General features: G+C 50.2%; 2 protein-coding genes across 2 annotated transcripts; one reads left to right on the plus strand and one right to left on the minus strand.

Annotated features, from left to right (window-relative positions):
• Nucleotides 1-15,067: 15,067 nt before the first annotated feature.
• elmod2 (ELMO/CED-12 domain containing 2) lies at nt 15,068-20,742 on the plus strand. Its single transcript, XM_067250152.1, has 9 exons — nt 15,068-15,212; nt 16,306-16,453; nt 16,870-16,898; nt 18,016-18,113; nt 18,522-18,651; nt 19,098-19,231; nt 19,326-19,394; nt 19,706-19,839; nt 20,379-20,742. The coding sequence occupies exons 2-9, from the start codon at nt 16,309-16,311 to the stop codon at nt 20,531-20,533; spliced, it is 894 nt and encodes a 297-aa protein (XP_067106253.1). The 5' UTR covers nt 15,068-15,212; nt 16,306-16,308; the 3' UTR covers nt 20,534-20,742.
• A 1,218-nt stretch (nt 20,743-21,960) lies between these two features.
• On the minus strand, nt 21,961-26,682 carry ucp1 (uncoupling protein 1). The gene is made up of 7 exons (XM_067250151.1): nt 26,612-26,682; nt 26,058-26,188; nt 25,307-25,505; nt 24,471-24,668; nt 23,689-23,790; nt 22,319-22,499; nt 21,961-22,174 (listed from the first exon to the last, which is right to left on the minus strand). The coding sequence occupies exons 2-7, from the start codon at nt 26,181-26,183 to the stop codon at nt 22,066-22,068; spliced, it is 915 nt and encodes a 304-aa protein (XP_067106252.1). The 5' UTR covers nt 26,184-26,188; nt 26,612-26,682; the 3' UTR covers nt 21,961-22,065.
• Between the last annotated feature and the right edge of the window lie 5 nt (nt 26,683-26,687).

Raw genomic sequence — 26,687 nt, forward strand, 5'->3', positions numbered from 1 at the left:
GCTCTGCTGCTCTGCTGCTCTGCTGCTCTGCTGCTCTGCAGCTCTGCAGCTCTGCAGCTCTGCAGCTCTGCAGCTCTGCAGCTCTGCAGCTCTGCAGCTCTGCAGCTCTGCAGCTCTGCAGCTCTGCAGCTCTTCCTTTCAGGCAGCTTTGAACGCTCAGTGACGTGACAACATTCACACTCGTCACCCTGCCTTGTGGCCATGGCCGTCACAGAGAAAGGAGCCCGTCAGCACTTCTCATATCTCATAGCTGATAGTGGCGCAGGTAGATGGGGCCATTTATGACCAGAAACACCAGAAACATTAACCGAGGAAGAGTGTAAATCTTCTTGTGGACAAATGTATCATATCAGCTATTATAAAATACAACATTTTAAACAACTTCTTGGTCCTTCTGTCCTGAGTCATGAGCCCTCAGATGCAGCAGAGGCTGGGTTAACAAATCCACATCTCTAGAACGTTCTGCACACATCAGACCAGCTCTACTGATTATCAGATAAGATTTTACCCTGGTCTGGGAGACGGTGTGAGGGCAGCAAAGCCGTCCTGCTAGTTTCAGTGTCTTTGTGTGTTCAATCCTTTAGTGCTTTAATTTACTGTAACAATAATTCATAATGATAACGAGGAGGTCAGGAGTAATGACGGGATGAAAGGCGGACGAGAAGCGTGGTGATGGTTGCCACGGAGAACCTTTGATTGGTGTGATGTCTACGTTCCCTGTTAATCGTTCAGTCGGCATTTTATTGTTAGGGTCCTCTAACCTTTAACCTGCTCAACAGTCTGACTCCACTAACCTGCTCGTTAGCACTCATCCTGGGGTCGATCTGCATACCACGTCATGAGGTTTCACAATGAACCAACCGATCAGAAGGTTGTCACCAGGACAAAAACCACCACTGGATCAGAGATCATTCTCTCATCTACAATGACATTTAAGAAAGTAGCGTAAAAACAATAATAATAGTAATTTTGTAATGTTTCAGAGCTCTGAGGTCCTCCCTGTCACACCTCGGTACTTCTGCAGGTGACGCCGGCGCTGCATGAAGTCGAACGCACCTATTTTTATGTTGAGGCGGCGGGGGTGTTGTTGGCAGCTGCTGAATGTAACTAATAAAGTAACTTTTAATCTAAGTTAGTTACTTTTAAAATCAAGTAACTTGTAACGTAACTAAGTTACTTTTTCAAAGTGACTGTGGCAACACTGGCGTCAACGCATCTGAAAGGATCAGAAACCATAACCACAGCTGTCTGATATCTTTGTGATCAATATCAACACGTACGCTCACCTCCAGCCTAGCCTCCAGTCCCCTCATCAACACTTCCTATCGATTTCTGCTGAAGCAGGTAAAAGTTCTCACGAGAGAGAGAGTGAGCAGGGGGAGAATAGGTCTGTGTGTGTGTGTGTGAGAGTGACAGCGAGAGCGAGAGCGCGAGAGAGAGAGAGAGAGAGAGAGAGAGAGAGAGAGAGAGAGAGAGAAGGCCATCTGTGTATGCATGTATAGGTGTGTTTGTGTACCTCTACAGTGTAGTGTGTACATGTCTGGTCTGGTCAGTTCACCTATGGAGTGACGAGTGTACTCGAAAAGTACCTACGCACAGAAATATTCACATGTATAAAACCGGTCGTACGCCAGGTCCTGCGCACCTTTCCTTTATAAATCACAATCAACGTGAGATTGACCGCACGTGAACGAGCCACTGACCCCGCCTTGCCTCCTCCCATAAATGAATATGCAGATGAACTATAAATGCGCTCCTGAGGTCATTTCTTTGTCTGAATTACCGTATTTCTTCGAATAAATGCCGCCCTCGAATAAACGCCGCACCAAAAATGAACATTAAACGCTGTGGCGTTTATTCGAAGAAATACGGTGACATTGAGATCGAGGTTCTGACAACAGAGGTGGAGGCGAGAAAATTTGTCCTGTTTGGCGCCCTGTCATCAGGTATTAGCGAAAAAAGAAAGTTGGCGGAGTGGAAAACTGTCACTATTTGCGCCCTTTCTTGTTTTTAACCTGTAGCACTTTTAGATTTAGCTAAATGTAAAGTGCATTACAAATAAAATCATTATTATTATTATAGACACACACACACATATACACACACATGCGTACACACACACAGACAGACATGCATTGTATAACACCCATCTCACTGACCGCCCCACACACTAACACAGACCCCTGTAACCTTTTACATGGGACACCTACACACTCCAACAAGCATGCAAAATACACACATACACACACACACACACACACATGTACACACACGTACACACACACACGGTAGGTCGCCTTCTCTGGCTTCGTTAGAGATTGCTTTATTGCAGCTGACAGATGTGCCCATAAATCACCTGGAGGAGCTCCTAAACAAACCCAGCACACACACACACACACACCTGGCCCAACACTGCACCACTACCACATGTAGGACAGATCCTCCTCTGGGAGTACCCAGCCATGCTGAGGAAAAGTCTTCTGAAACTCAGCCAGCTAATCAGGAGAGGACGAGAGAGGAGGAGGAGACAGGAGGAGACAGGAGGAGGAAACGGGAAGAAAGAGAGGGAGAAAGAGGGAGAAAGGGAGGGAAGGAGAGACAGAAAAACAGAGAGAGAGAGGGAGCAAGAGAGGGAGAAGGAGGGAGGGAGAGGGAGAGACAGACAGGGAAGAGTCTTGATTATAATCACCCTTCTGTTCCTGGCTTGTGAGAAAGGGATTAAAGGGTGAGAGGAAAGAGAGAGTCAGAGAGACAAGAGAGGAAGAGGGAGGAAGAGAGAGAAGAGGGAAAGAGAGAAAGAGAGATAAACGAGGAAGAGAGAGAAGCGAAAGAAGAGTTAGAGAGAAAAGAGGGAGAGAGGTGGGGGAGGAGGAGGGAGGAGGGAAGGAGGGATGAGAGAGGAGGGAAGGAGGAGGAAAGGAGGGATAAAGATGCAGACTTAAAGGAGAGATTCATTACCACTTGAGCACTGAAGTCTTGTGTGACCGATGTAGCTTTCAAGGAGACCTGTGAGGGATTCCTAATTACAAACTGAACAACATGGTGATGTGATCGGTAAACAGTGATTAACATCTCGTCCCACATCACACTGGGTCTGGCGGCAGATCACAATCAGAAGGGGGCTTGTTTGTTACTCAAATGATGATTTTGATAGCTGTACTGGTTTCTGCTTAAGCTGTGTGTGTGACTGTGTGTGTGTGTGTTGAATGTGTGACTGTGTGTGTGAGTGTGTGTGTGTGTGTTGAATGTGTGTGTGTGAGTGTGTGTGTGTGATGAGGTGATGCGTTGAGTGTGATGTTAACTAGGTCAGAAGGGCTCACAAGACACGGTCATGGCTTTGAAGAAAACACATTTCAAGAAGGTTTTAGCTGGTGTGTAAATGACCTCATATAGCTCCAGAAAATACAGATACTGTATATAGCTCACAAACAGACAAAGGCTTAAACAGATGTAGAGCCCATGAAATCGTGCTCAGAAAAAATGAGATTTTTTTTATGCCTGACAGTTTGTCATCTAATTTTTCCTACCAGAAGATAATTTAATATTTTCAAAAACCAACGGGCTCATTAAAAGGAAGATAAATGACCTCACTGTTAATGAACACTGCCTCTCCCTGGATTCTGCTCCTGTACGTGATTCATCTCTCTCTGATAACTAAATCAATAAATAAAATCTATGCAAACCTGAATGTCAAAAAAACTCTGATTACACAAGCAGATCATCAGTTTTGACATCTAACAGTAACCCCACCTCATCTCTCACAGTGAGAGGTCTTGAGGAGGGGAGGAGGAGGAGGAGGGGGGGGGGGAGGGGGAGGAGGAGGAGGAGGAGAGGAGGAGGAGGGGGAGGGGGAGGAGGGGGAGGAGGGGGAGGAGGAGGGGGAGGGGGAGGAGGAGGAGGGGGGGAGGAGGGGAAAGAGGAGGATGGACATGGTTACAGAACGACAGAAGGACAAGGTCTGGTGGCCAAATTCCTTACATCACCTCCAGGAGGCGCCACAACCGTCTGGGGGATTTCCCAGCAGCACAGGCAAAGGATCCATTTACACTTTCAATAGCAGAGTGTGTGTTTGTGAGAGTGTGTGTGCAGGGATGTGTGCACCTGTGTGTATGTGTGTGTTTTCCTGACAGCAGTAGGAAGCGTCCGAGGTGCCCAGTGGCAAAACTGGACCTATTTTTCTTCCTGTCTCGCAACAACAAATACTGACATTTACAGGAAGTGACAGGCTCGCTGCAAAAAAACTGTCTCCTGGAATCATCCTATCACAGCCCGGGTGGAGAAAGACACCGTTTAGTGCCTGTTATCAACCACAGCAGTCCAGCTAACAGCAGCACTTCCCTACAAACAGTGGAACACATGGGGTCATTTTTGTAGTTTTAACTGATAGGTTTTAACTAATAGCTTCTATCGTCTAAGAAGTTGTCAGAGGATAAATTATGATGAAGCAGAAATGTCATTTCATGGGGATACTTTTTCAGAACTAAAGCTATTTCTATTTCTAAATCCCTCGCTTTGACTTCAGATTTTAAAATAGACTCCAGATGAATTGAACACTTTAATTAAAAGATGGTTAAAGGAACAGGCTCGACTTGAACTAGTTTTTTCTTCCTCTCCAAGATTTCAACAAAAGCTGAGTCAGGTTCAGACCAACGGCTACATTTTACAGCTTCGAAAACATGCATGTGATTGATATTGCCTCTCTCTCTCTTTCTCTCTCTGAGCTAACAAAGCTGACCAACTCTCCCCTCAGAGGTGATCATATGTGCTCTAACCTGTTTCAGACAACTACTGTTTCAAGTTCCCATCTCTCCAGAGCCACGCTCATCAGTGCATCCCTCAAGCACCTAGCGGCACCCCTCAAACCTCCTCAAGCACCTAGCGGCACCCCTCAAACCTCCCCAAGCACCCAGCGGCACCCCTCAAACCTCCCCAAGCACCCAGCGGCACCCCTCAAACCTCCCCAAGCACCCAGCGGCACCCCTCAAACCTCCCCAAGCACCCAGCGGCACCCCTCAAACCTCCCCAAACACCTAGCGGCACCCCTCAAACCTCCCCAAGCACCCAGCGGCACCCCTCAAACCTCCCCAAGCACCCAGCGGCACCCCTCAAACCTCCCCAAGCACCCAGCGGCACCCCTCAAACCTCCCCAAGCACCCAGCGGCACCCCTCAAACCTCCCCAAGCACCTAGCGGCACCCCTCAAACCTCCCCAAGCACCCAGCGGCACCCCTCAAACCTCCTCAAGCACCTAGCGGCACCCCTCAAACCTCCCCAAGCACCCAGCGGCACCCCTCAAACCTCCCCAAGCACCCAGCGGCACCCCTCAAACCTCCCCAAGCACCCAGCGGCACCCCTCAAACCTCCCCAAACACCCAGCGGCACCCCTCAAACCTCCCCAAGCACCCAGCGGCACCCCTCAAACCTCCCCAAGCACCCAGCGGCACCCCTCAAACCTCCCCAAACACCTAGCGGCACCCCTCAAACCTCCCCAAACACCCAGCGGCACCCCTCAAACCTCCCCAAGCACCCAGCGGCACCCCTCAAACCTCCCCAAGCACCCAGCGGCACCCCTCAAACCTCCCCAAGCACCCAGCGGCACCCCTCAAACCTCCCCAAGCACCCAGCGGCACCCCTCAAACCTCCCCAAGCACCCAGCGGCACCCCTCAAACCTCCCCAAGCACCCAGCGGCACCCCTCAAACCTCCCCAAGCACCCAGCGGCACCCCTCAAACCTCCCCAAGCACCCAGCGGCACCCCTCAAACCTCCCCAAGCACCCAGCGGCACCCCTCAAACCTCCCCAAACACCTAGCGGCACCCCTCAAACCTCCCCAAGCACCCAGCGGCACCCCTCAAACCTCCCCAAGCACCCAGCGGCACCCCTCAAACCTCCTCAAACACCCAGCGGCACCCCTCAAACCTCCCCAAACACCCAGCGATATTCTGGAAACAGTCGACAGTGAATGAAGGCGACAGAGATGTGTGGATTTATGCTTGACCTTGTTTTTGGTTTAATATAAAACTGAAGAGAACACAGATTTGAGGAGAGCACCTAAGATACACAGAAACACACACTGCAGAGATTCAGTATAGCAAGAAAAAAAAGAAAAAAACAATATATCAATCTTATAAATATTTAAGCTAAATTCACCCCTGTTAACAAATAGCAAAAATGCAACCACTGCACTGAGAAGTCAATGTTGATATTATGTTGTTTAGTACAAGGGGAGTCAGATGGCTGAGCGGTGAGGGAGTCGGGCTAGTAATCTGGGTGCCAGTTCGATTCCCAGCCGTGCCAAATGAAGTTGTGTCCTTGGGCAAGGCACTTCACCCTACTTGCCTCAGGGGGAATGTCCCTGTACTTACTGTAAGTCGCTCTGGATAAGAGCGTCTGCTAAATGACTAAATGTAAATGTAATGTAATGTACAAGATTCTGTAAAAGGTAAGGAGTGATTTTCTGACAGTGACTCCCAACCAAGGGCAAGAGCCGTGGATGATACTCTGCAGATCTGGGTCAAATACTATTTGAAAGTATTTCGGTGCTTGCTTGTGCCAAATAAGTGTTTAGATTGTTTGGGATAAGCCCAGTTATTCCATTGGAGTAGGTAGGATCAGATATCTGAACTGATTTTTAAACAGCATTTCGACCCTGCTATTGTTGCATCAGACCACACTTTATAGAGGAAGAAACTAACACACATGCATTTCACTAACAATATTATTATTATTGCCATTTCTCATTTTAAATACTGGTAGAACGTGTACTCTCTCTCTTAGCATTTCAGTATAATCTATTTCTAAAAAATGTTTTTTGACAGCTGTTTTACCTTTTCATTTTTTTAGTTCTTTTTTTAACTGTTACCTTGTCCTCCTTGTCCAACCCCAACCTGTCTAAGAGGACTTGTGTACCAAGAAGTTCATCTGGCACCAGTGTGTCTGAGGGCTGTGCCCTCCACGCAGTGTGGCTTGAAGAGCAGGGAACACCGGGCAGTTCTGGTGGCATCTTGTCATGTTGCATCGCCTCACTCCAGAACAGCGGAGGGGGGAGGGTGCCTCACTCCAGAACAGCGGAGGGGGGAGGGCGAGCGCAGCAGTTGGGCCGACGGACGCTCTGCAGGAGCGACCTGAAAACGTTGTGCTGCCGCCTCTTGTGTTTCCTGCGCCCGGCCGGGGGAGAGTCCACGGCAGAGATGGACTTCCTGAGCGAGGTCTGGACCAGAATCTTCTTCTCCTGCTCCTTGATCTTGCACTGCAGGTGGCTCTGGATGGCAAAGCCGAGGGACTCTGGGTCAACAGACGCCCCATACACCTCCCAGGTCATCCCCTGTTCATCCCAGAGCACTTCGTGAACGTTCTTCCCTTTCTGTTTCTTCTCCTCCTCTTCCTCCTCCTCCTTCTTCCTCTCAGGCACAAGTTTCTGCTTCCCCCCTTTTCCCAACTTTCCCAGCTTCCGCGTTTTTCCTTCCTCTCTTGTTGCGCTCTTCCCTGCCGGCGGCCCTCTACTCTGGGACTTCTTGTCGTGGTTCTTGTCCTCGGCCCGGCTCGTCTTGTGTTCTGACGCCTCCTCCTTCGTGGTGGTCCCTGGAGCCGGGGAGAGAGTGTGGCGGCCAACTGAAGCAGCAGCAGAGGTCTGGGTGGTCTGGGACGGTGGCCGTACGCTTGCAGCTGACGGCGGGGATTTTAAACCTGAGGCGGGAGATTTAACGGCGTGGCCGTCCACCGACTCTGTCGTCACGGCAGCCGTCTCCGCCGCCTTGCTGCCCTGGGATACCGTCGCTGGCTCGCTTCGGCTGCAGGTCTCGATGTTGATCTGGTAGACCGGCTGCAGCGGGGGGAGTGGAACCTTCTGGATGTTGCATAGCGCTGAGCCAGAGTCCTTGGGCTTGGCCCCAAGCCTGGCCTCCCCCTGCAGGGGGCCTGGCCTCTCCCCGGCCTCCAGGCTACCCAGCCTCTCCTCGGCCTCCAGGCTACCCAGCCTCTCACACCCAGAGGCAACCGCCAGGCCCATGTGGATCTGGGTGGAGATGCCGTCAGTCTGCAACACCACTGCAAGGTTCTCTCTCAAGGCGGCCATCCCGCCGGGCCTGTGGGAGGCGGGCAGGGGCAGCAGGCTGGGGCTGGTGGCGACCGCCCGGCTGCAGACCTGGGCCACGGCCTGCACCTCCACACTGTGCCTGCAGGGGGCAGTGGCGGGGGAGGTCATGGTGCTAGTCTCCCGGTAGAGAGGAGCCTCCAGCGGGGCCCTGGGGGCTGAGGCCAGGGGGGGGGCTGGCTGGGGGCTGGAGCCCGCTGGCACAGGCCCACAGGCGGGCTGGATGTGTGGATGCCTGGGCAGGGTGGAGGTGGAGGGGGTGGAGGAATCGCTCTGCGACCTGTTCTGAAGACGGCTGTCAGAAGACGTGTCAGGGGGTTTCGAACCAGAGGCCTTCTTATTCGTGCGCCCTTCTGCGGCGGCTGTCTCCTTCTCCGATGATAGGACGGCCGTTGCCTTGGGTACCGTGTTGGAGGGAGCCGCAGTCCCCTGGGTGGTCTCTTCCGCAGGTGGGTCCTCCCGGGGAGGGGAGGGAAAGCCCGGGCCTGTGCTCGCTGGAGCCGCGAGCGGGAAGCACTGTGGAGAGGGGACTGGGGAGGCCGGGCCATGAGAGGAAGGGGTCGTTGTAGTGACATGGGTCTCTCTAGACTGCAAGCGTGGTGGGGAGGTCGACCCGGAGCCCGTCGCAGCTTCACACGTCTGTCCTCCAGAACATGGGGATCTGGAGTTATGTGCCGGGCTGGACCTGTCATTATGGGATGGAGGAGGTGGCGCCGTTGCTGCGGCTACGTCTTTATTGCCGTCTCCTACTGCTGACGTGTCTGTAGTCACGGACGACGGTGACACCTCTGTGGTCTCACTCCCCTCCCCTCCCCCTCCCCTCCCCCTCTCCTCCCCCTCCCTGAGCAATTTCTCTCTGCAGTCATTTGTTTCGGCTTTGTCAACCTTTGACTCCGTAACGGCAGACGACAGGTCAGACATGCAGATCACTTCTCTCTCCCTCTCCTCCTCCTTCTCCTCCTTCCTCTTTTCCTTCCCCTCCTCCTTCTCCCACTCCTTCTTCTCCTCCTTCTCCTGCATCAGCTCTTTAAGGTTGGTGTTGTCGGCCCTGTGATCCTCTTCTCCCTCCTTCACACCTCCACGTAACAGGGCCAGCTCTGGCGTTCTTCTCTCTGCACTAATCACATGCTGCGGCTCTGCACCAATCACAGGCTTCCCCAAGTGGCCGTTGGCAGGGAGGGGCATGTGAGGCCCCCCACCTCCCCCGGCCTCAGCCAAAACTCCGGAGATGGCATTGGTCGTCGTTTTATTCGTGCTTGATGTGACATGTACATTAGCCTGGGTGTGTCCAGTGGTGGGTGTGGAGGAGTGGAGGCTGGGGGGAGGCTGGGAGGGGTGGAGGCTGGGGGGAGGCTGGGAGGGGTGGAGGCTGGGGGGAGGCTGGGAGGGGTGGAGGCTGGGGGGAGGCTGGGAGGAGTGGAGGCTGGGGGGAGGCTGGGAGGGGTGGAGGCTGGGGGGAGGCTGGGAGGAGTGGAGGCTGGGGGGAGGCTCGGAGGGGTGGAGGCTGGGGGGAGGCTGGGAGGAGTGGTGGTTGGGGGGAGGCTGGGAGGGGTGGAGGCTGGGGGGAGGCTGGGAGGAGTGGTGGTTGGGGGGAGGCTGGGAGGGGTGGAGGCTGGGGGGAGGCTGGGAGGAGTGGAGGCTGGGGGGAGGCTCGGAGGGGTGGAGGCTGGGGGGAGGCTGGGAGGAGTGGTGGTTGGGGGGAGGCTGGGAGGGGTGGAGGCTGGGGGGAGGCTGGGAGGGGTGGAGGCTGGGGGGAGGCTGGGAGGAGTGGTGGTTGGGGGGAGGCTGGGAGGGGTGGAGGCTGGGGGGAGGCTGGGAGGGGTGGAGGCTGGGGGGAGGCTGGGAGGGGTGGAGGCTGGGGGGAGGCTGGGAGGGGTGGAGGCTGGGGGGAGGCTGGTTGAGGTTCAGGTTTGGTTCTTTGGCCCTGTTGGGGTTGGTCTCCTGGTTCTCCTGGTCCAGAGCGTCCCTCCCAGTCACCTGAGGAACCATCTGGACGGTGACCGTCCGTTTTGGGTTTGTTCCCATGGTGTGTGATGTCACTTCCTGTATGACACGTCTGTTTCCTGTTGGGACCGCAGTGTTGAACACAGGTGTGTTGGATCCTCCGCAGGCTGTGCAAGTGGTTCCCTAGAAACACAGAAACTGTATTAGTGTCAGTCAGAATACACAGTTTGTTGCATGTGTAACTCTTAGATCATTCTTGATCTTTTCTCTTCTCGTCCATCTCAAGACAATTGACATTTAAAACAAGGAAAACCACAAGGACACCAGAAAGATATATCACCCTCTTGGTGTCTCAGCGAATCAGCCCTACCACCACCCAACCACCACCCAACCACCACCCAACCACCACCCTACCACCACCCTACCACCACCCAACCATAACAACAACAAAAAAATAAAAAATGAAACAGGCATTATTCAAACTCAGGTTAGTCCTCCTGTCCCAGACAGATAGGGAAACACTGAAACCATCTGAGTTCAAATGAAATCAAAAGGGCATTCTGCCGAAACACCCTCGCTTCGTCATGACAACACCATTCATCACCATCAACAACTGTTAGGAACAACTGTATGAAAATTTAATTTGACTTAAAAAATATCTAGATAATGCAAAGTTCCAGTACACTCTAGTGCAGTCCATGGAATGCTACTAATCAGGAGACAACCTCACGGACCTCTGCATCCTTTAACTACCTCACAGACCTCTGCATCCTTTAACTACCTCACAGACCTCTGCATCCTTTAACTACCTCACAGACCTCTGCATCCTTTAACTACCTCACAGACCTCTGCATCCTTTAACTACCTCACAGACCTCTGCATCCTTTAACTACCTCACTGACCTCTGCATCCTTTAACTACCTCACTGACCTCTGCATCCTTTAACTACCTCACAGACCTCTGCATCCTTTAACTACCTCACATACCTCTGCATCCTGTCACATTACTCTCTACCTTTTCCTTCAGATCAGTTAGTCACTCTTAAAAAGATGTTCTGTGGCAGCATGTGGGATTGGATCATTATTTTGAGCACAGGAGACACCAAAAATGCCACGTAACTACACAAAACACAAAACGTTCTTTTCTTAACTAAAGGTATCTGAAGTAGATTTAAAGGAGGGAGGCACAGCATGGAACATAGTCAAGGTGTTCTTATTTCAACATATTATAATATATGATGAGTGCTTTGTGACCAGGCAGACGTGGAAGTAGCGAGGTGTGTTCTTCTGAGTAGCACTCAGCTGAAGCACCTGAACATCTCCAGGGAGGGATGTCTGCCCTGCTCCCCTCTCTCTTTCCCCCTCTCTCTCTCTCTCTCCCCCCTGCTCCCCTCTCTCTCTCTGCCCTGCTCCCCTCTCTCTCTCTGCCCTGCTCCCCTCTCTCTCTCCCCCCTGCTCCCCTCTCTCTTTCCCTCTCTCTCTCTCTCTCTCTCTCTCTGCCCTGCTCCCCTCTCTCTCTCCCCCCTGCTCCCCTCTCTCTTTCCCTCTCTCTCTCTCTCTCTCTCTCCCCCCTGCTCCCCTCTCTCTTTCCCTCTCTCTCTCTCTCTCTGCCCTGCTCCCCTCTCTCTTTCCCTCTCTCTCTCTCTGCCCTGCTCCCCTCTTTCTCTCCCCCCTGCTCCCCTCTCTCTCTCCCCCCTGCTCCCCTCTCTCTCTCTCCTGCCCCCTCTCTCTCTCTCACCTGCTCCCCTCTCTCTCTCCCCCCTGCTCCCCTCTCTCTTTCCCTCTCTCTCTCTCTCTCTCTCTCTCTGCCCTGCTCCCCTCTCTCTCTCCCCCCTGCTCCCCTCTCTCTTTCCCTCTCTCTCTCTCTCTCTCTGCCCTGCTCCCCTCTCTCTCTCTTCCCTGCTCTCCTCTCTCTCTCTCCCCTGCTCCCCTCTCTCCTGGCCCCCTCTCTCTCTGCCCTCCAGACCCTCTGTGAAGGTTTTTTTTAACTTTCTTTCTTATTGTCTCCCTCCCCCCTCCCCATTTCTCTCCCTCTCCCCCTCTCTGTCTGCATCTCTCCCTCTCTCTTCCTCTCTCTCCCCCTCTCTATATGTCTCTCTCTCTGTATCTCTCCCTCTCTCTATATGTCTCTCCCCCTCTATTTCTTTATATCTCCCTCTCTCTCCCTCTTTCTGTCTCTTTCTCTCTCTCTCCCTCTCTACGTCTCTCTCTCTCCCTCTTTCTGTCTCTTTCTCTCTCTCCCCCTCTCTACGTCTCTCTCTCTGTATCTCTCTCTCTCTTTCTGTCTCATCCAGGAAGGAAGTCCAATCTAATCTGGCTCCATCGGAAGTGTGAAATGACCCCTCACACCAACACACACACATCCTCCCCCCGCCCACCCGCCCTCCCCCCGCCCACCCGCCCTCCCCCGCCCCCCGCCCGCCCGCCCGCCCTCCGCCTCCGCCCGCCCGCCCGCCCGCCCTCCCCCCGCCCTTCGCCTCCCCCCTGCCTTTACATAAAGTCATTCTTCAATGACCCGCTCCCCTGGCGATGCACGGCTGCAATAACTGAGCACAGCAGATTGGATGATATATGTGTTCCTGCACGCCTCCTTGTCTAACTGGCCTCCTGCCTCTAACCCACCTGAGATCAACGCTGCCTCATGCTGGGGCTTCTACTGCCCTAGAAAGTAACACAGCTCATTTCACCGCATGACCATGTATCTGTCATGAGATGCAGACCCACATTGTGTATCTTTATCCATGGCTGAAGGATGACCTAAAGCTATTCCTGTGATCTCTGACAAGGGATATAAGCAATCAGGCTTTCTGAAGTAGTAATTTGCTCATGTTGTTCAATAGAGTAGGAGGTCTGGAGAAATCTTAAAGGACTTGAATCAACGCATTGATTAGAGAGCATCCATTGGACGGGTGTTGTGCAATGTCATTGGCAACATATGTCAAATTGGCTCTTGAAAATATAAATTCAGGACTTGCAGGTTCAATTCATATTTGAATGGTTTCCTTAGAGCCGACTGCTTTTCTGGGGTGAACTCATGTCTCCTCTCCCGTCAAGGTCTCTACTGCAATTAAACATCTGATGACCAAACAATTCTGACATTCAATTTACCGAATGTAAAATCGAATGCAGCCTTTTTTACGGACATGCAGCAGCAATACGAACTAAGAACGACTAAAATGTAATGACTCCGGTACAGATCGTCAACATCTTGGTAATTATGATGGATTCAGACCTCAGCCCATCCCACCTTTTGCAACATGGGAATTTAATGGAAACCGGTATTTAACGGAGGGATTTGACCTTGCGGACGAATTTATCATATTACACCCATAGGATCATATTTATTTTCAAGACTGAACGGAAAGGCATCCTACCTTCAACTGCGTTGTCTCCGTCTCATGTCATTTGTGGTTTAATTGCTGTGCGGTTGGGCCACCACTCCGTGTCTGTGAGAGTCTCGACAGAATATCAATGAAAGAATTCGAAGCGGGTGTCGGTGATGTAAAGCCACGCCTTCTTTTCGAAGACGGAATATGGGTCCGGTCGCACGAGCTAAATGATAATTGGGTCATGCATGCTCTAATGATTTTGCAGACAGGGAAGCGTAGATTCGGTAACGTAACCGACCCATGACTGAGTGCTATGACTCATACTTGTCCAGAAGACTCCTAAGCGGTCCATTCGTCCAGCTTCCATATCAAACTTGCTTTACGCTTTACCAAAGCGACAAGGCGCGCGATCGCACGTCGTTCTGTCACCTCTCTTCCCCCGTACCCCCCCCCCCCCCCCCACCCCCGACGCGCTTTAGCGGTCTCCCGGGGGATGCCCCACACCGCATTGTTGTTTTGTCGGTGTGCGGATACAGGGAAAAAGGTTTTAGCAGGACATTACTCATCTCAACTGGGGGAAATAGCGGATACAAGATGTTTAACTATCAGAGGTTTAACTATCAAACGGTGTCATCATCACAGCCTGCTGCTAGACCCTCGTGCACCGGAGCTTCTCGTCCTGTAGAATCTACTGCAATGCTGGTTGAATTTGCACTTTTTTCACAACAGCCAGCAGTCAATGCAGCGCGGCTGTGTTTCTTTATAAAGAGGAATTCAGTCAATTCTTGGACTATCTCTGCACATATAGTGCCTATATGTGGGCTTATAATCTATATTAAAAAAACACTTTGGACGCAGCGCAGATTTTATTTCACGGTGAGAAATAAAATATTTCGTCTCTGGACCACAGCAATAGCAATCCTTAAAGTTGTCATAACATCTTTGGTATAAACATTTGAAGGAATTTTGAAGAAATTGTCGTGTCTGAGTTGACAACAGAGTTAATGAACAAACACATAAAAAGTCATTTGACGGGATTATGATGACGGTGTTTTGCAGGACAACCTGTATTTAAGTGTTCTGTCTGACTGAATCGTAACTGACTCAGTAACTGCGTGTGATCGACCTGACCCACGCAGCGCCGGGGCAATGGGGACCCAGCTGTTGAGAAGATAGAGTGGTCGCTTCCTGAGTAGTGTGCTTAATTAGGCTACCTAGGTTATAACAGGTCGTTTCGAGTGGTTCTACGGGCGCTTTTAATACATTGTCAGGCATAAAGCAGAGCCAATTAGCCAAGCTCTATCCACAACAAACGTAAGTAAAAATAGGAGTTTTCAAGTTTAATACTTCCTTATTTGTCCTAAAACTTGAAGAAATCATATTTCAAATCCACAAACACCCCAATTGCACCCTTACTAGAAGCCTGGTTGTATTATCTAAGTTTCTGGTATGGATCGAGCATTCATAAATAATTAACGATAACATCTGGATTGTGGGGAAGTGACGTAACCAATGGCGAAGCTAAATCATGTTGTCCTTGCTGAGGATGTTCAGACAAAACAAACTCGGAAGATGAGCCCCAACTGGCACCTGTCTATTTTGGCATGACTGCTTCTCACTGCCATGACCATGGCAAATGTACACCAATAGGTGGCGGTAAAGATCATGGAACCCGAATTTGTGCTTCGCAACGTTCACAGAAGAAGTCGGACACAACGCATCTAGTTGGCAACAGGATAATTTGGATGTATTCTAGCCATCAACAACAACATATCTATATATTTCTAACTTTCTACTCTTATAGATAAAGAGTGTCAACATTGCCGACAAACTCAAGCTGATCGCACAAGGTAGCCTAGTTTTATTGCAACCTGTTGGTGGCTAGCTTTAGCAACAATGCTAACTGTCTGTATTGACTTTCTTTGTATCGGCTTCAACTGTACGGCGGGGCTAGCTTGCAACATTAGCTACCAACATTCCCTGTGTGTTAGTCTGTTAATATGTTAGTGCTAGCTGTATTGTATTGTTGGGACGGTCCCACCAGGCTAGCCTACATTCTTCGATGTAGTCTATTCGCTAACGTACTAGCGTAATCCTTTCAAATTAACGCAACAATTAGCTAGATACCCCACAGCTAGGCTAGAGCTACTAGATCGGCTTGTTGTCCGGCTAGCGGTTAACGGTGACTTTCACTCTGAGTCCCAGGGCCAGATAGAGCAAGCTGCCTCAAAGGAACGGCTGATGAAACCATCTGTTGAGTTAGCCAGCTAACAGCCGGCTCCATTGTTGTTGGCCTGATTTACAAGCTGTCTATCTAGCTATTTGTATTGAACTTAAATTTAGCTTGATAAACCCCCTAAATCCACAGTGTGAAACAAAGTCAACCATGTATATTATTGACAGCCAATCTAAGACGATATAATAAGAGATAACGTTTGTCTTTAATTCCATGTACCTGGCTATGATAGCTAGTTGAACAGTCATTGTATTATCTTTAATATTATCAGTGACTACTGCAATAGTTTAGCTAAATGTACAAATCAGTTGACCAGGTCGGCCTGGTGACACTAGACAAGCACGAGATCAATGACACGATATGCTTAGACAAGGACTTTCTTGGCCGTGGACCAATCACCAGCCTCCACTGGAGCTGAGGTCGCTAGCTGTCCAGTTAGGTACATCTCTAGGCCAAACGGACATCAATTTACATTCGTTTTCTGTGAAGCTCTAAGTAGTTAAGCTCACGGATAAATGCACAGGTTTCTCCAGTTCAAAGGGACCCTTTTGTGAGTGAATATATGTGTTAGAGCTATGTCCAGCCCTGTCTCCTCCACCTGTATGTGTAGACCCAGACATCCTGAACAGGTATTTAAGTGTCTTTACTGTTCTCCTTCACTAACCGTCCCAGTCTGACTGTCTTTCATTCTTCCCGCTGGTCTGCAGAACATGCTGGGGTATATCTGGCAGTATTTCTACACATCCTTCCTCAGGTTGTGTCTGAAGTGGATCCTTCGTCACGCCACAGGGAAGTGTGAACTGCAGAGGATATGTTCCTCTTACAAACCCGGAGCCACCAGGACCACAAAAACAGGTGAGGTCTGGAGCAGGGGTCCTCATCCCTGGTGCTCAGGGCCCCCTGCCCTGCATGTTCTACATGTTTCCCTGCTCCAACACTCCTGGCTCAAATTAGTTGATCGTTATGAAGCTCAGCAGAAGCCTGATATTGGCCCGTTCATCTGAACCAGGTGTGTTAGAGCAGGGAGACATGTAGAACATAGCCTTCATACATCGTCATGCCAGGCTCCCATCCTGCAGCTCACCAAGGGTGCTGACACATCAGGCTCTGAGCCAGACAGAGGGAAACATATTTAACTTCGGGATAAATGTGGCAAAGTCTGAAACTCAGTCAGAACCAAGAGTGGGAACTTAGTTTGTGTCTGTGTGATAATTCTAATGGTTTTCATGTCATTATAGTGAAACTAACCTGATGCTTATGTCTCCATACAGAACTCTCTCTTAATTCATCAAAAAGCAAGGTAAGCTATCCTTCCCTACTGTAATGAATCACTTTTTTGATAGTTGAGAATTGTCAATAAATCCAATTACTCTAGAAAATAATTTTTTTGTCTAACTATATACACTGTATCTGGTTGGGCCTATAACTCAATGCATCTTTATGTTTCCATGGAAATTCTTTATTTTCATTAGATCTAGATTATTCTTCACATTTTACTTACTTTAATAATATTACAGTCTAACACAAGATATTTTTTTTTACTGTAGCTCAAGATTACTGATGTACTAAACCAGTCATTATTGACGCTCTAATTCCTTATCCGTTCACACCAGGTTTAGTCTTAGTAAGCACCGTGAGATATCTACAGCTGTTTCCACTCTGCATGCTTGGCGATGCTAAAGCACAGAGGTAGAATGTTATCAGTGTCTCAAGCCTCCTCTAATCTCCAGCCAGTGTTTCAGTAACTCTGCAAAATCAGCAGGCTCTGTACTCCGTCCACGCTGGCTCGTATCTACGTCACCCCTGGCAACCCGTCACACCGGGCACCAACATGTCTAGTCAGCATGCAGGGCTTCAGTGATACTGAAGATAGAAGTCAGGCTACTGGATGACACGGTCACAAGCTCAAACTTTATCCTGTCTTATTTACCTTGTGTGTGTGTGCGTGTCTTACCAATCTCTCTCTCCTGTCTCCAGGTGTTGAGGGTGTGTCTAACCTGTCTCTCCTGTCTCCAGGTGTTGAGGGCGTGTCTAACCTGTCTCTCCGGTCTCCAGGTGTTGAGGGCGTGTCTAACCTGTCTCCAGGTGTTGAGGGCATGTCTAACCTCTCTCTCCAGTCTCCAGGTGTTGAGGGCGTGTCTAACCTGTCTCTCTCTCCTGTCTCCAGGTGTTGAGGGCGTGTCTAACCTGTCTCTCCTGTCTCCAGGTGTGGAGGGTGTGTCTAACCTCTCTCTCCGGTCTCCAGGTGTTGAGAGCATGTCTTACCTGTCTCTCTCTCCGGTCTCCAGGTGTTGAGGGCGTGTCTAACCTGTCTCTCTCTCCGGTCTCCAGGTGTTGAGGGCGTGTCTAACCTGTCTCTCTCTCCTGTCTCCAGGTGTTGAGGGTGTGTCTAACCTGTCTCTCTCTCCGGTCTCCAGGTGTTGAGGGCGTGTGTGGATGCTGAGGAGGATGGGGTGGAGGCCTGTGTGCTTCAGATCATGAGGGAGAAGAACATCAAGGCTGAGAAAGATCCCACGTAAGCTGTCATGGAGACCTTCTTGCCCTGCTGGCGGTTTCACTGCCACAAGTGGAGAACAAGCAGCTGCTAAACCAAAACGAAACAAGACAAACCCCCTCTTCTGGTTTGATAGGTTTAGGTTTGTGGAAGGTCTTAAACACCAAAGTGTTAAGTACTGGTTAAGTACAGGTCTCTTGTGGCACAAGAGACCTGTTGAAAGCCTCCCTTAAATAAAAAATGTTCCTCCAAAGGAGACAGAAGACAATACAAAGTCAAAGAACATAAAAAAGGAGGGGGGGGGGGGGGCGGTTAAGTTTAATATGGGGCGGGAGGGGCCATAGAGGGAATTAGGTCACCATACCCCACTGGGTTAGGGTTGCAGTTATCATGTGTTCCTTTTCTCCCTCGTTTTTGTGTCCCGTCCAGGTTTCAGATGAATTTGCAGGCGTGTGTTTTACAAATCACTGGCCACAAGAGCTTGTTTGCGTGTGTGGAGGAGAGGAGGAAGGAGGTCTTTGACCCCAACAACAACGAGCATGAGAACATGCTGCTGAAGGTACCAGCCGTCACCATGACCACAAACACACCGCAATGAGCCGTCACCATGACCACAAACACACTGCAATGAGCCGTCACCATGACCACAAACACACCGCAATGAGCTGTCACCATGACCACAAACACACCACAAGGGAGCTGTCACCATGACCACAAACACACCGCAATGAGCCGTCACCATGACCACAAACACACCGCAATGAGCCGTCACCATGACCACAAACACACCGCAATGAGCCGTCACCATGACCACAAACACACCACAAGGGAGCTGTCACCATGACCACAAACACACCGCAACGAGACGTCACCATGACCACAAACATCTTGGTGCAATCAAGAAACTGTGTCAGAATACTGTGTGTGTGTAGCTGTGGCCTCTCCTGATCTGTAAGTGTGTGTGTGTGTGTGTGTGTGTGTGTGTGTGTGTGTGTGTGTGTGTAGCTGTGGGAGCTCCTCATGCCAACCACCAGACTGGAGGCCCGGGTCACCAAGCAGTGGGGCGACATCGGTTTCCAAGGAGACGACCCAAAGACAGATTTTCGGGGAATGGGCATGCTGGGACTCAGTAACCTGCTGTAAGGGTGCTTGCAGCGCTCCGCGCTTTCAGAAACATCATTTATATGGTTTGATTTGCATCTTGTTGATGAACTGGATGTTTTTCTTCCTCAGCTTCTTCAGTCAGAACTACACGGAAGAAGCTCGACAGGCGTTGTCTCATGCCAACCACCCCAGACTAGGGTAAGACTCATGCCCAGGTACTAATCCTGTGTGTGTGTGTCAGGTACTAACCCTGTGTGTGTGTGTGTGTGTGTGTCAGGTACTAACCCTGTGTGTGTGTGTGTGTCAGGTACTAACCCTGTGTGTGTGTGTCAGGTACTAACCCTGTGTGTGTGTGTGTGTCTGGTACTAACCCTGTGTGTGTGTGTGTGTGTGTGTGTGTGTCTGGTACTAACCCTGTGTGTGTGTGTGTGTGTGTGTGTCTGGTACTAACCGTGTGTGTGTGTCCCAGGTACTAACCCTGTGTGTGTGTGTGTGTGTGTGTGTCCCAGGTACTCCTATGCCATCGTAGGTATCAACCTGACTGAGATGGCCTACAGCCTGATGAGAGCTGGGCTGCTGAAGCCTCACTTCTACAACTGTGTCCCCGGCCGACCCACTCTGCGCCACTTCCACCTGCTCTACTGTGAGTCACCTTCTCCTCTAGAACCTCACCTTCTCCTCTAGAACCTCGCCTTCTCCTCTAGAACCTCGCCTTCTCCTCTAGAACCTCGCCTTCTCCTCTAGAACCTCGCCTTCTCCTCTAGAACCTCGCCTTCTCCTCTAGAACCTCGCCTTCTCCTCTAGAACCTCGCCTTCTCCTCTAGAACCTCGCCTTCTCCTCTAGAACCTCACCTTTTCCTCTAGAACCTCGCCTTCTCCTCTAGAACCTCGCCTTCTCCTCTAGAACCTCGCCTTCTCCTCTAGAACCTTGCCTTCTCCTCTAAAACCGCACCCTCTCCTCTAGAACCTCACTTTCTCCTATAGAATTTATTTTTGATGTTGGTCATACACTTGGAGAGCTTGATTTAGTTTAAGCTGGAACAGTGATAAGAGTGTGTATAAAATTGGGCATTGTGGGATGATCAGAGTTGGAGAGTCTGTCAGGGAGAGAGAACCTAAATGTGTTCTCCTGTCCCCCTGTCCCTCCTCCCCCTGTCCCTCCTCCCCCTGTCCCTCCCTCAGGTTACTTGGCATATGAGTTTGACAGGTTCTGGGTACAGGAGCAGCCGGAGAGCATCATGGAGTTCAACCACTACCGGGAGAAGTTCCATGATCAGGTGAAACAGCAGCTGCAGGACCCCAGCGTGTCTCTGGTGCTGCTCTGTAGCAGGACCTGACAGGAACATCTCACCCCTCAGGACCTGACCAGGAACATCTCACCCCTCAGGACCAAGACTGGGACCACTTGGAGAACAACAATGTTCTTACCAGTTTCTGATGATTGTTTCTGTATTATTTTTTTCCTTCATTTTTTGAGATCCAGAAGACGCACTTGGTGCTCAGATACTTTAAGGGTCCCAGGTGACAATTAACCTGATTCTAGCTTAAACGCTTTTAATAGTGGATAACTGTAAGGACTCAAAACGATTAAAAAATGGTACACCCTTTGCAACGCTCTAACGCCATAGGTCTCTTGTAACATAAAACATTTACTTAACATCTATATTTAAAATTCGGTAAAAAAAAAAGAAAAAGTGCACGTTTTGTGTGGGAGCAGAAAGCAGATATGTAGAATCATCTCTGACAATCCCATCTTGGCCATCCCAACTCTGATCATCCCAACTCTGATCTTTCCATCTCTGACCATCCCAACTCTGACCATCCCAACTCTGACCATCCCAACTCTGACATAAACAGGAAGAGGAACCAGAGTTGTTGTGGGTGACGGTGCACTTTTCATTCGACTAGGAACGGACTACTTGATGATACGTTTCGAGTAACAGAGTGCTATTAAACACTAGCTGCTAGCGAGTAGGCTTAAAAAGGCATATTTAATTATGTCTTTCAAAATATCTTGGGTTTATTTATACAAAGAAACAACTTCTCATATTTGTAATTGTGATTTTGCTCAGGAATACAGCGTAGACAGTCCAGAGCAGGTTATCGTGGAAGTGAGAAGAGAACAGAACATTTGTGGAAGCTTCGATGTGTGTGTGCTCAAGTTTTGTTGTTAGACAATGAACGAATCTCTGCATGTTCTAATGCGTTTCAATAGAATGAATGAATCTCTGCATGTTCTAATGCGTTTCTATACTGTCACTTTCAGGAGAGGGCAGCGATGTGTCTTTCAGACATGCGTACGGTGTTGTGTGTTGTTGTGTGTTGTGAAGCTGACTTTGTATTGTGTGTGTTATTTATAGGGTTAAACTTCTGTGTTTTCAAGATGATTTGTAATTTTGTAGACCCAATATTGAAACCCCAATTTATAATGACTGACACGTCCATCCTCAAATGTCAATAAATAAAAATACTGATGTGATGATTGTGTGTGTGGGGTAACTTCATACATTAAACTATATAGTATTAAAATATATATTGTTCAGACTGCATAAATAAGTTTTACTTTGTAAATCTGGGTACCTCCTATATTCCTGGGGTCGTGGCTTTAGGATGGGGTAAGAACAGATGTCACAAATACATTTCTTATGCTCTCCCCCTCCAACACTGTCAGTTCAGCATCAAATACTAATGTGCGCTTTAAAGAAATATTCACACAAATCCTTCAAAAGATTTTCTGCTCATTTTCACGCACCAGCAGAAGTTCCTGTGAGGACAGAAACACGGTTCTAGAGGTGGTTGAATGTTCCTTGTCTCCTTGGTGGTGTGTGTGGAGGTTCCTACAGGTTCTCCTGTGTGGAGGCGGGGAGGTCTAGCTGGTCTCCTTTTTCTTGGTGTGCATCATGGCTCTCTTCAGCTGCTCAAACGACACGAACATCACAACGTTCCAGGAGCCCAGCCGGAGGAAAGACGGTACGAAGCTGCAGGGAGAGAGGGGGAGGGGTGTGAGAGGGTGTCAGTGAGTCAGAGTGTGTGTGTGTTATGAGAGTGATAGTGTGTCAGTGAGTGAGAGTGTGTGTGTGTGTGTTATGACAGTGAGAGTGTGTGTGTGAGTGTAAGCTCACCCCTTGTAGAAGGCGCTGGGCCCCTCCTTGGTCAGCATGGTCCAGGAGCAGTTTATGGCGCTGTGATACTGACCCGGAGGAGAGTTCATGTAGCGCGTCTTCACCACATCCACCGGAGACGCTATCACCGTGGTGACGAAGCCCGCTCCAAACGCAGACATGAAATGACACGGCAGATTGTCTACCGAAAGAGACAGTGGAGGAGCCAGGCATGATTTCTTCGTATTATAGTTTGTTATTGTGTGATCGCGGTGTGATTGAGTCACGTGGATATGGGCGGTGACACTCAGTGTTACGCTCCTGTACACCTGTGCACTTGCGGGAAGAGTTGGTGAATGGGTTGACTTACATTTTTCAGATCGCTGTTATTACTTTTGACTAATTTGTGAACGTTCATATACTTCCATATAATAAAGTTACGTTAAGGCATTTTTGGAATCTCCAATCTCTCCACTCTATCCAGAGTTAGAGTGGAGTTAGAGTGGAAATAACAGTTGAATACGGTTTTGTTACTATAAACCAGACCAGTTATTTAGGTTTGAATCATCTAATCAACACATCATGTTGTGTTTCCTGCTGAGACTCAAAACCATGTCTGAGATTGCAACACTGGTTTTGCCGCGCTGTACTTTGCTCTTCTGTAGTTAAGATGTTATCGTTCATGTCACTGATAGTTGAGACGTTATTACTCTGCACTGTGGCACTCTGACCACTGAAACACAGTTAGAACTCTGCACTGTGGCACTCTGACCACTGAAACACAGTTAGAACTCTGCACTGTGGCACTCTGACCACTGAAACACAGTTATTACTCTGCACTGTGGCACTCTGACCACTGAAACACAGTTAGAACTCTGCACTGTGGCACTCTGACCACTGAAACACAGTTAGAACTCTGCACTGTGGCACTCTGACCACTGAAACACAGTTATTACTCTGCACTGTGGCACTCTGACCACTGAAACACAGTTAGAACACAGTTAGCACTTCTGATACTGGCCTCACCCAGAGGCCAGTATCAGAAGTATATATGTGTAGTATAGTGTATATATGTGTATATGTCTACATTTACATATAGAAATGTAAATATGTGTGTATATGTATGTGTGTATATGTGTGTATATGTGTGTGAGTGTATTACATTTAGTCATTTAGCAGACGCTCTTATCCAGAGCGACTTACAGTAAGTACAGGGACATTCCCCCGAGGCAAGTAGGGTGAAGTGCCTTACCCAAGGACACAACGTCATTTGGCACGGCCGGGAATCGAACTGGCAACCTTCTGATTACTAGCCCGATTCCCTAACCGCTCAGCCACCTGACCCCCATGTGTGTATGTATGTGTGTGTGTGTGTGTGCAGACCGTCTCACCTGACATCAGCTTGTGTGTGAGGATGGCCTCCTTGATGAGGTCGTAGGTCACCAGCTCAGTGCAGTTGACAAGGGCGTTCCTGGTGATGTTGGGCAGGGTGCCTGTATAGAGCAGAGAGCCAGGGTCATAGGTCAACCAGGGTCATAGGTCAACCAGGGTCATAGGTCAACCAGGGAATTAGGTCAACCAGGGAATTAGGTCAACCAGGGTCAGAGAGCATCAGAGATGGCAAAAGTACACACATCATAAGTGTAATAACAGTGTAATAACAGTTTAATAACACCGTTATAACTATGTAAAAATGTAGAACTATGTAGAAAGTGTAATAATATTTTAATAGCACTAATAACACTAAACGAACATTGTACTAACACTAAACTAACACTGTAAACTAACGGTGTAATAACAGTGTACTAACCAGGGGCAGAGCCACCCGTTGTAAACATGAGGGTCTTAGCCCAAACCTAGGACCTAGTCTAGGTTTGATGTGATTAGATAGGGACTTCCACAGGTCATGTGAGCACATGGAGAGCACAAGCACAATTATTTAGCATTAATTTGAGCATTATTTCAGCTTTATGTAATATACACATTACGTTGGATGCATGTTGTTATGTTTGCTGTAAATGACAACTTAAATTTTAACCTAAAAGATGACAACAGTGTAATCACAGTGTGATGATAGTGTAATAACAACACAACAGTGTAACAACATTATGACAACAGTGTAATCATCACATCCATATCCTCTAACCACTGAGCTGCTCTCCAGCCAGATTACCTTTCCAGAGCCCCCTGATGCCCTCGTGCTGGAAGATGTGTCTGTAGGCCTGCATCGTTCCACTGTAGCGCCGAGCCACCCCCGCCAGCCTCACCTGGGCCTGGAAACGAACCTTCACCACGTCTGTGGGCTGGGCCAGACACACGGCCAGGGCCCCCGTGGTGCACCCAGCAAGGATGCGCACCCCCACACCTGCGTCTGGAGGAGGGAGGGGAGGAGGGGGGAGGGGGGAGGGGAGGAGGGGGGAGGGGGGGAGGAGGGAGGGGAAGGGAGGGAGGGAGGGAGGGGAGGAGGGGGGAGGGAGGGGAGGACGAGGGGACGGGAGGGGAGGAGAGGAGAGGAGAGGAGAGGAGAGGAGAGGAGAGGAGAGGAGAGGAGAGGAGGGGGAGGGAGGGAGGGAGGAGAGGAGAGGAGAGGAGAGGAGAGGAGAGGAGAGGAGGGGGAGGGAGGGGAGGAGAGGAGAGGAGAGGAGAGGAGAGGAGGGGGAGGGAGGGAGGGAGGAGGGAGGGGGGTAGAAAGGGGCAGAGGGTGAACGGGAAGGACAGGGTTCAACAGAGGGGAGGGAGGAGGGGGGGAGGGGGGGGGGTTCAGTTGATGATTAGAGGAACAAGCTAGCAGAGGCAGACATGTTGTCTGTCACTACAAACCAACACACACGACTCCTGCTCTCTCCACACACACACTCTCCTCTGGCTTTTCCCGCACACACGAGTTGCTGTCTCCACACACACACTCATCCTGATCTTTACAGACCTCCGAACTGGAAACTAATCTCACAGACAGTCTCAGTTCTGTGTATACACACACACACACTCTCTCTCTCCCAGGACACTCACTGTCCTTCCCGCCTGTGTAGAAGTTCTTAACGTTGTCGTAGAAACCGATGCGTATGGAGGCAAAGCACATCTGTCGCTGCAGCCCTGCCACCAGGCCGTTATACGGGGCCCGGGGCCCCTCGGTCCTCACCATGGTGCTGATCGTACCAAACACCCCGCGGTAACGGACCCCCTGGGACAAAGCCTTCTCTCCCTGGATCTGGGGGGGAGAGAGGTGTGGGGGAGAGAGGTGGGGGTAGAGAGGTGGGGGGGAGATAAGGTGGGGGCGGGGGAGAGGTGGGGGGGAGAGAGGTGGGGGGGTGATAGGGTGGGGGCGGGGGAGAGGTGGGGGGGTGATAGGGTGGGGGCGGGGGAGAGGTGTGGGGGAGAGAGGTGGGGGGGTGATAGGGTGGGGGCGGGGGAGAGGTGTGGGGGAGAGAGGTGGGGGGTGATAGGGTGGGGGCGGGGGAGAGGTGTGGGGGAGAGAGATGGGGGGGTGATAGGGTGGGGGCGGGGGAGAGGTGTGGGGGAGAGAGATGGGGGGGTGATAGGGTGGGGGTAGAGAGGTGGGGGGGAGATAAGGTGGGGGGGAGGTAGAGAGGTGGGGGGGAGAGGGCTATTAGCAGAGGCGCTTATTCAAAGTGATACGCAAAGCAGAGTGTAAACAGTTGTGTGTGTGTAAGCCCTCTGATGTTGCTTGTGAAAAGGGCTACCGAAAACAGATTTGATTCTCTAGCTGTAGTCTGACAGCATCCAAGGGGAGGATGTCTACCTGCAGTCGGACTTTGGCGGTGTCCAGGGGGAAGGTGATCAGGTCGGCTATGCAGGCGGCCGCCCCGGCGCTCAGCATCTTCACGCCCAGCGGAGGAGGCACATCAGACGGCTTCAGACCCACCATAGTGCCTGCTGACCAGAACCATGAGGGAGGAGAGGGAGGGGAGGAGGAGAGGGAGAGGAGGAGGAGAGGGAGGGGAGGAGAGGGATGGGATGAGAGGAAGAGAGGGAGAGGAGGAGAGGATGAGGAGGAGAGGAGGAGGGGAGAGAGGGGAGGAAGAGAGGAAGACAGGGAAAGAAAAGTTCACCATCAACAATCATTTACACCATCGAGGTAACTGCTTCATCTGAGCCTTTTTACTCCAATATTCTGTATAATACTTCCCATTCAGTAAAGTGCAAATCAAACATATTTTATGTGCATGTAAAACTATTAGATGTAATATGGCATCAATTACTGCATCCTGGGATGTACAGAAATACTTCAGTTGTTTTCCATTAATGCAGATGAAAACATTTTGGATGATTCAGATGAACATGACGGCTACTCACACTGTAATCCAGGGGATTCCTCTCCCTCAAAGGTTTTGCAGTTATGTCAAGATTAGATTCAGAGCAGATTATAATC

This window comes from Osmerus mordax, chromosome 14 (assembly GCF_038355195.1).
Source record: "Osmerus mordax isolate fOsmMor3 chromosome 14, fOsmMor3.pri, whole genome shotgun sequence".
NCBI classification, from domain to species: Eukaryota; Metazoa; Chordata; class Actinopteri; order Osmeriformes; family Osmeridae; genus Osmerus; species Osmerus mordax.

Bases quoted from the DNA above. Each gene is read 5' to 3' on its own strand.
- elmod2 (XM_067250152.1), top strand. From the start codon at position 16,309: ATGCTGGGGTATATCTGGCAGTATTTCTACACATCCTTCCTCAGGTTG. The intron at 18,114-18,521 runs GTAAGCTGTCAT...TGTCCCGTCCAG, and splicing joins AAGGCTGAGAAAGATCCCAC to GTTTCAGATGAATTTGCAGG. The intron at 18,652-19,097 runs GTACCAGCCGTC...GTGTGTGTGTAG, and splicing joins ATGAGAACATGCTGCTGAAG to CTGTGGGAGCTCCTCATGCC.
- ucp1 (XM_067250151.1), bottom strand. From the start codon at position 26,183: ATGGTGGGTCTGAAGCCGTCTGATGTGCCTCCTCCGCTGGGCGTGAAG. The intron at 24,669-25,306 runs GTGAGTGTCCTG...TCCCTCCTCCAG, and splicing joins CTACACAGGCGGGAAGGACA to ACGCAGGTGTGGGGGTGCGC. The intron at 22,500-23,688 runs GTGAGACGGTCT...CTCTTTCGGTAG, and splicing joins CACACACAAGCTGATGTCAG to ACAATCTGCCGTGTCATTTC.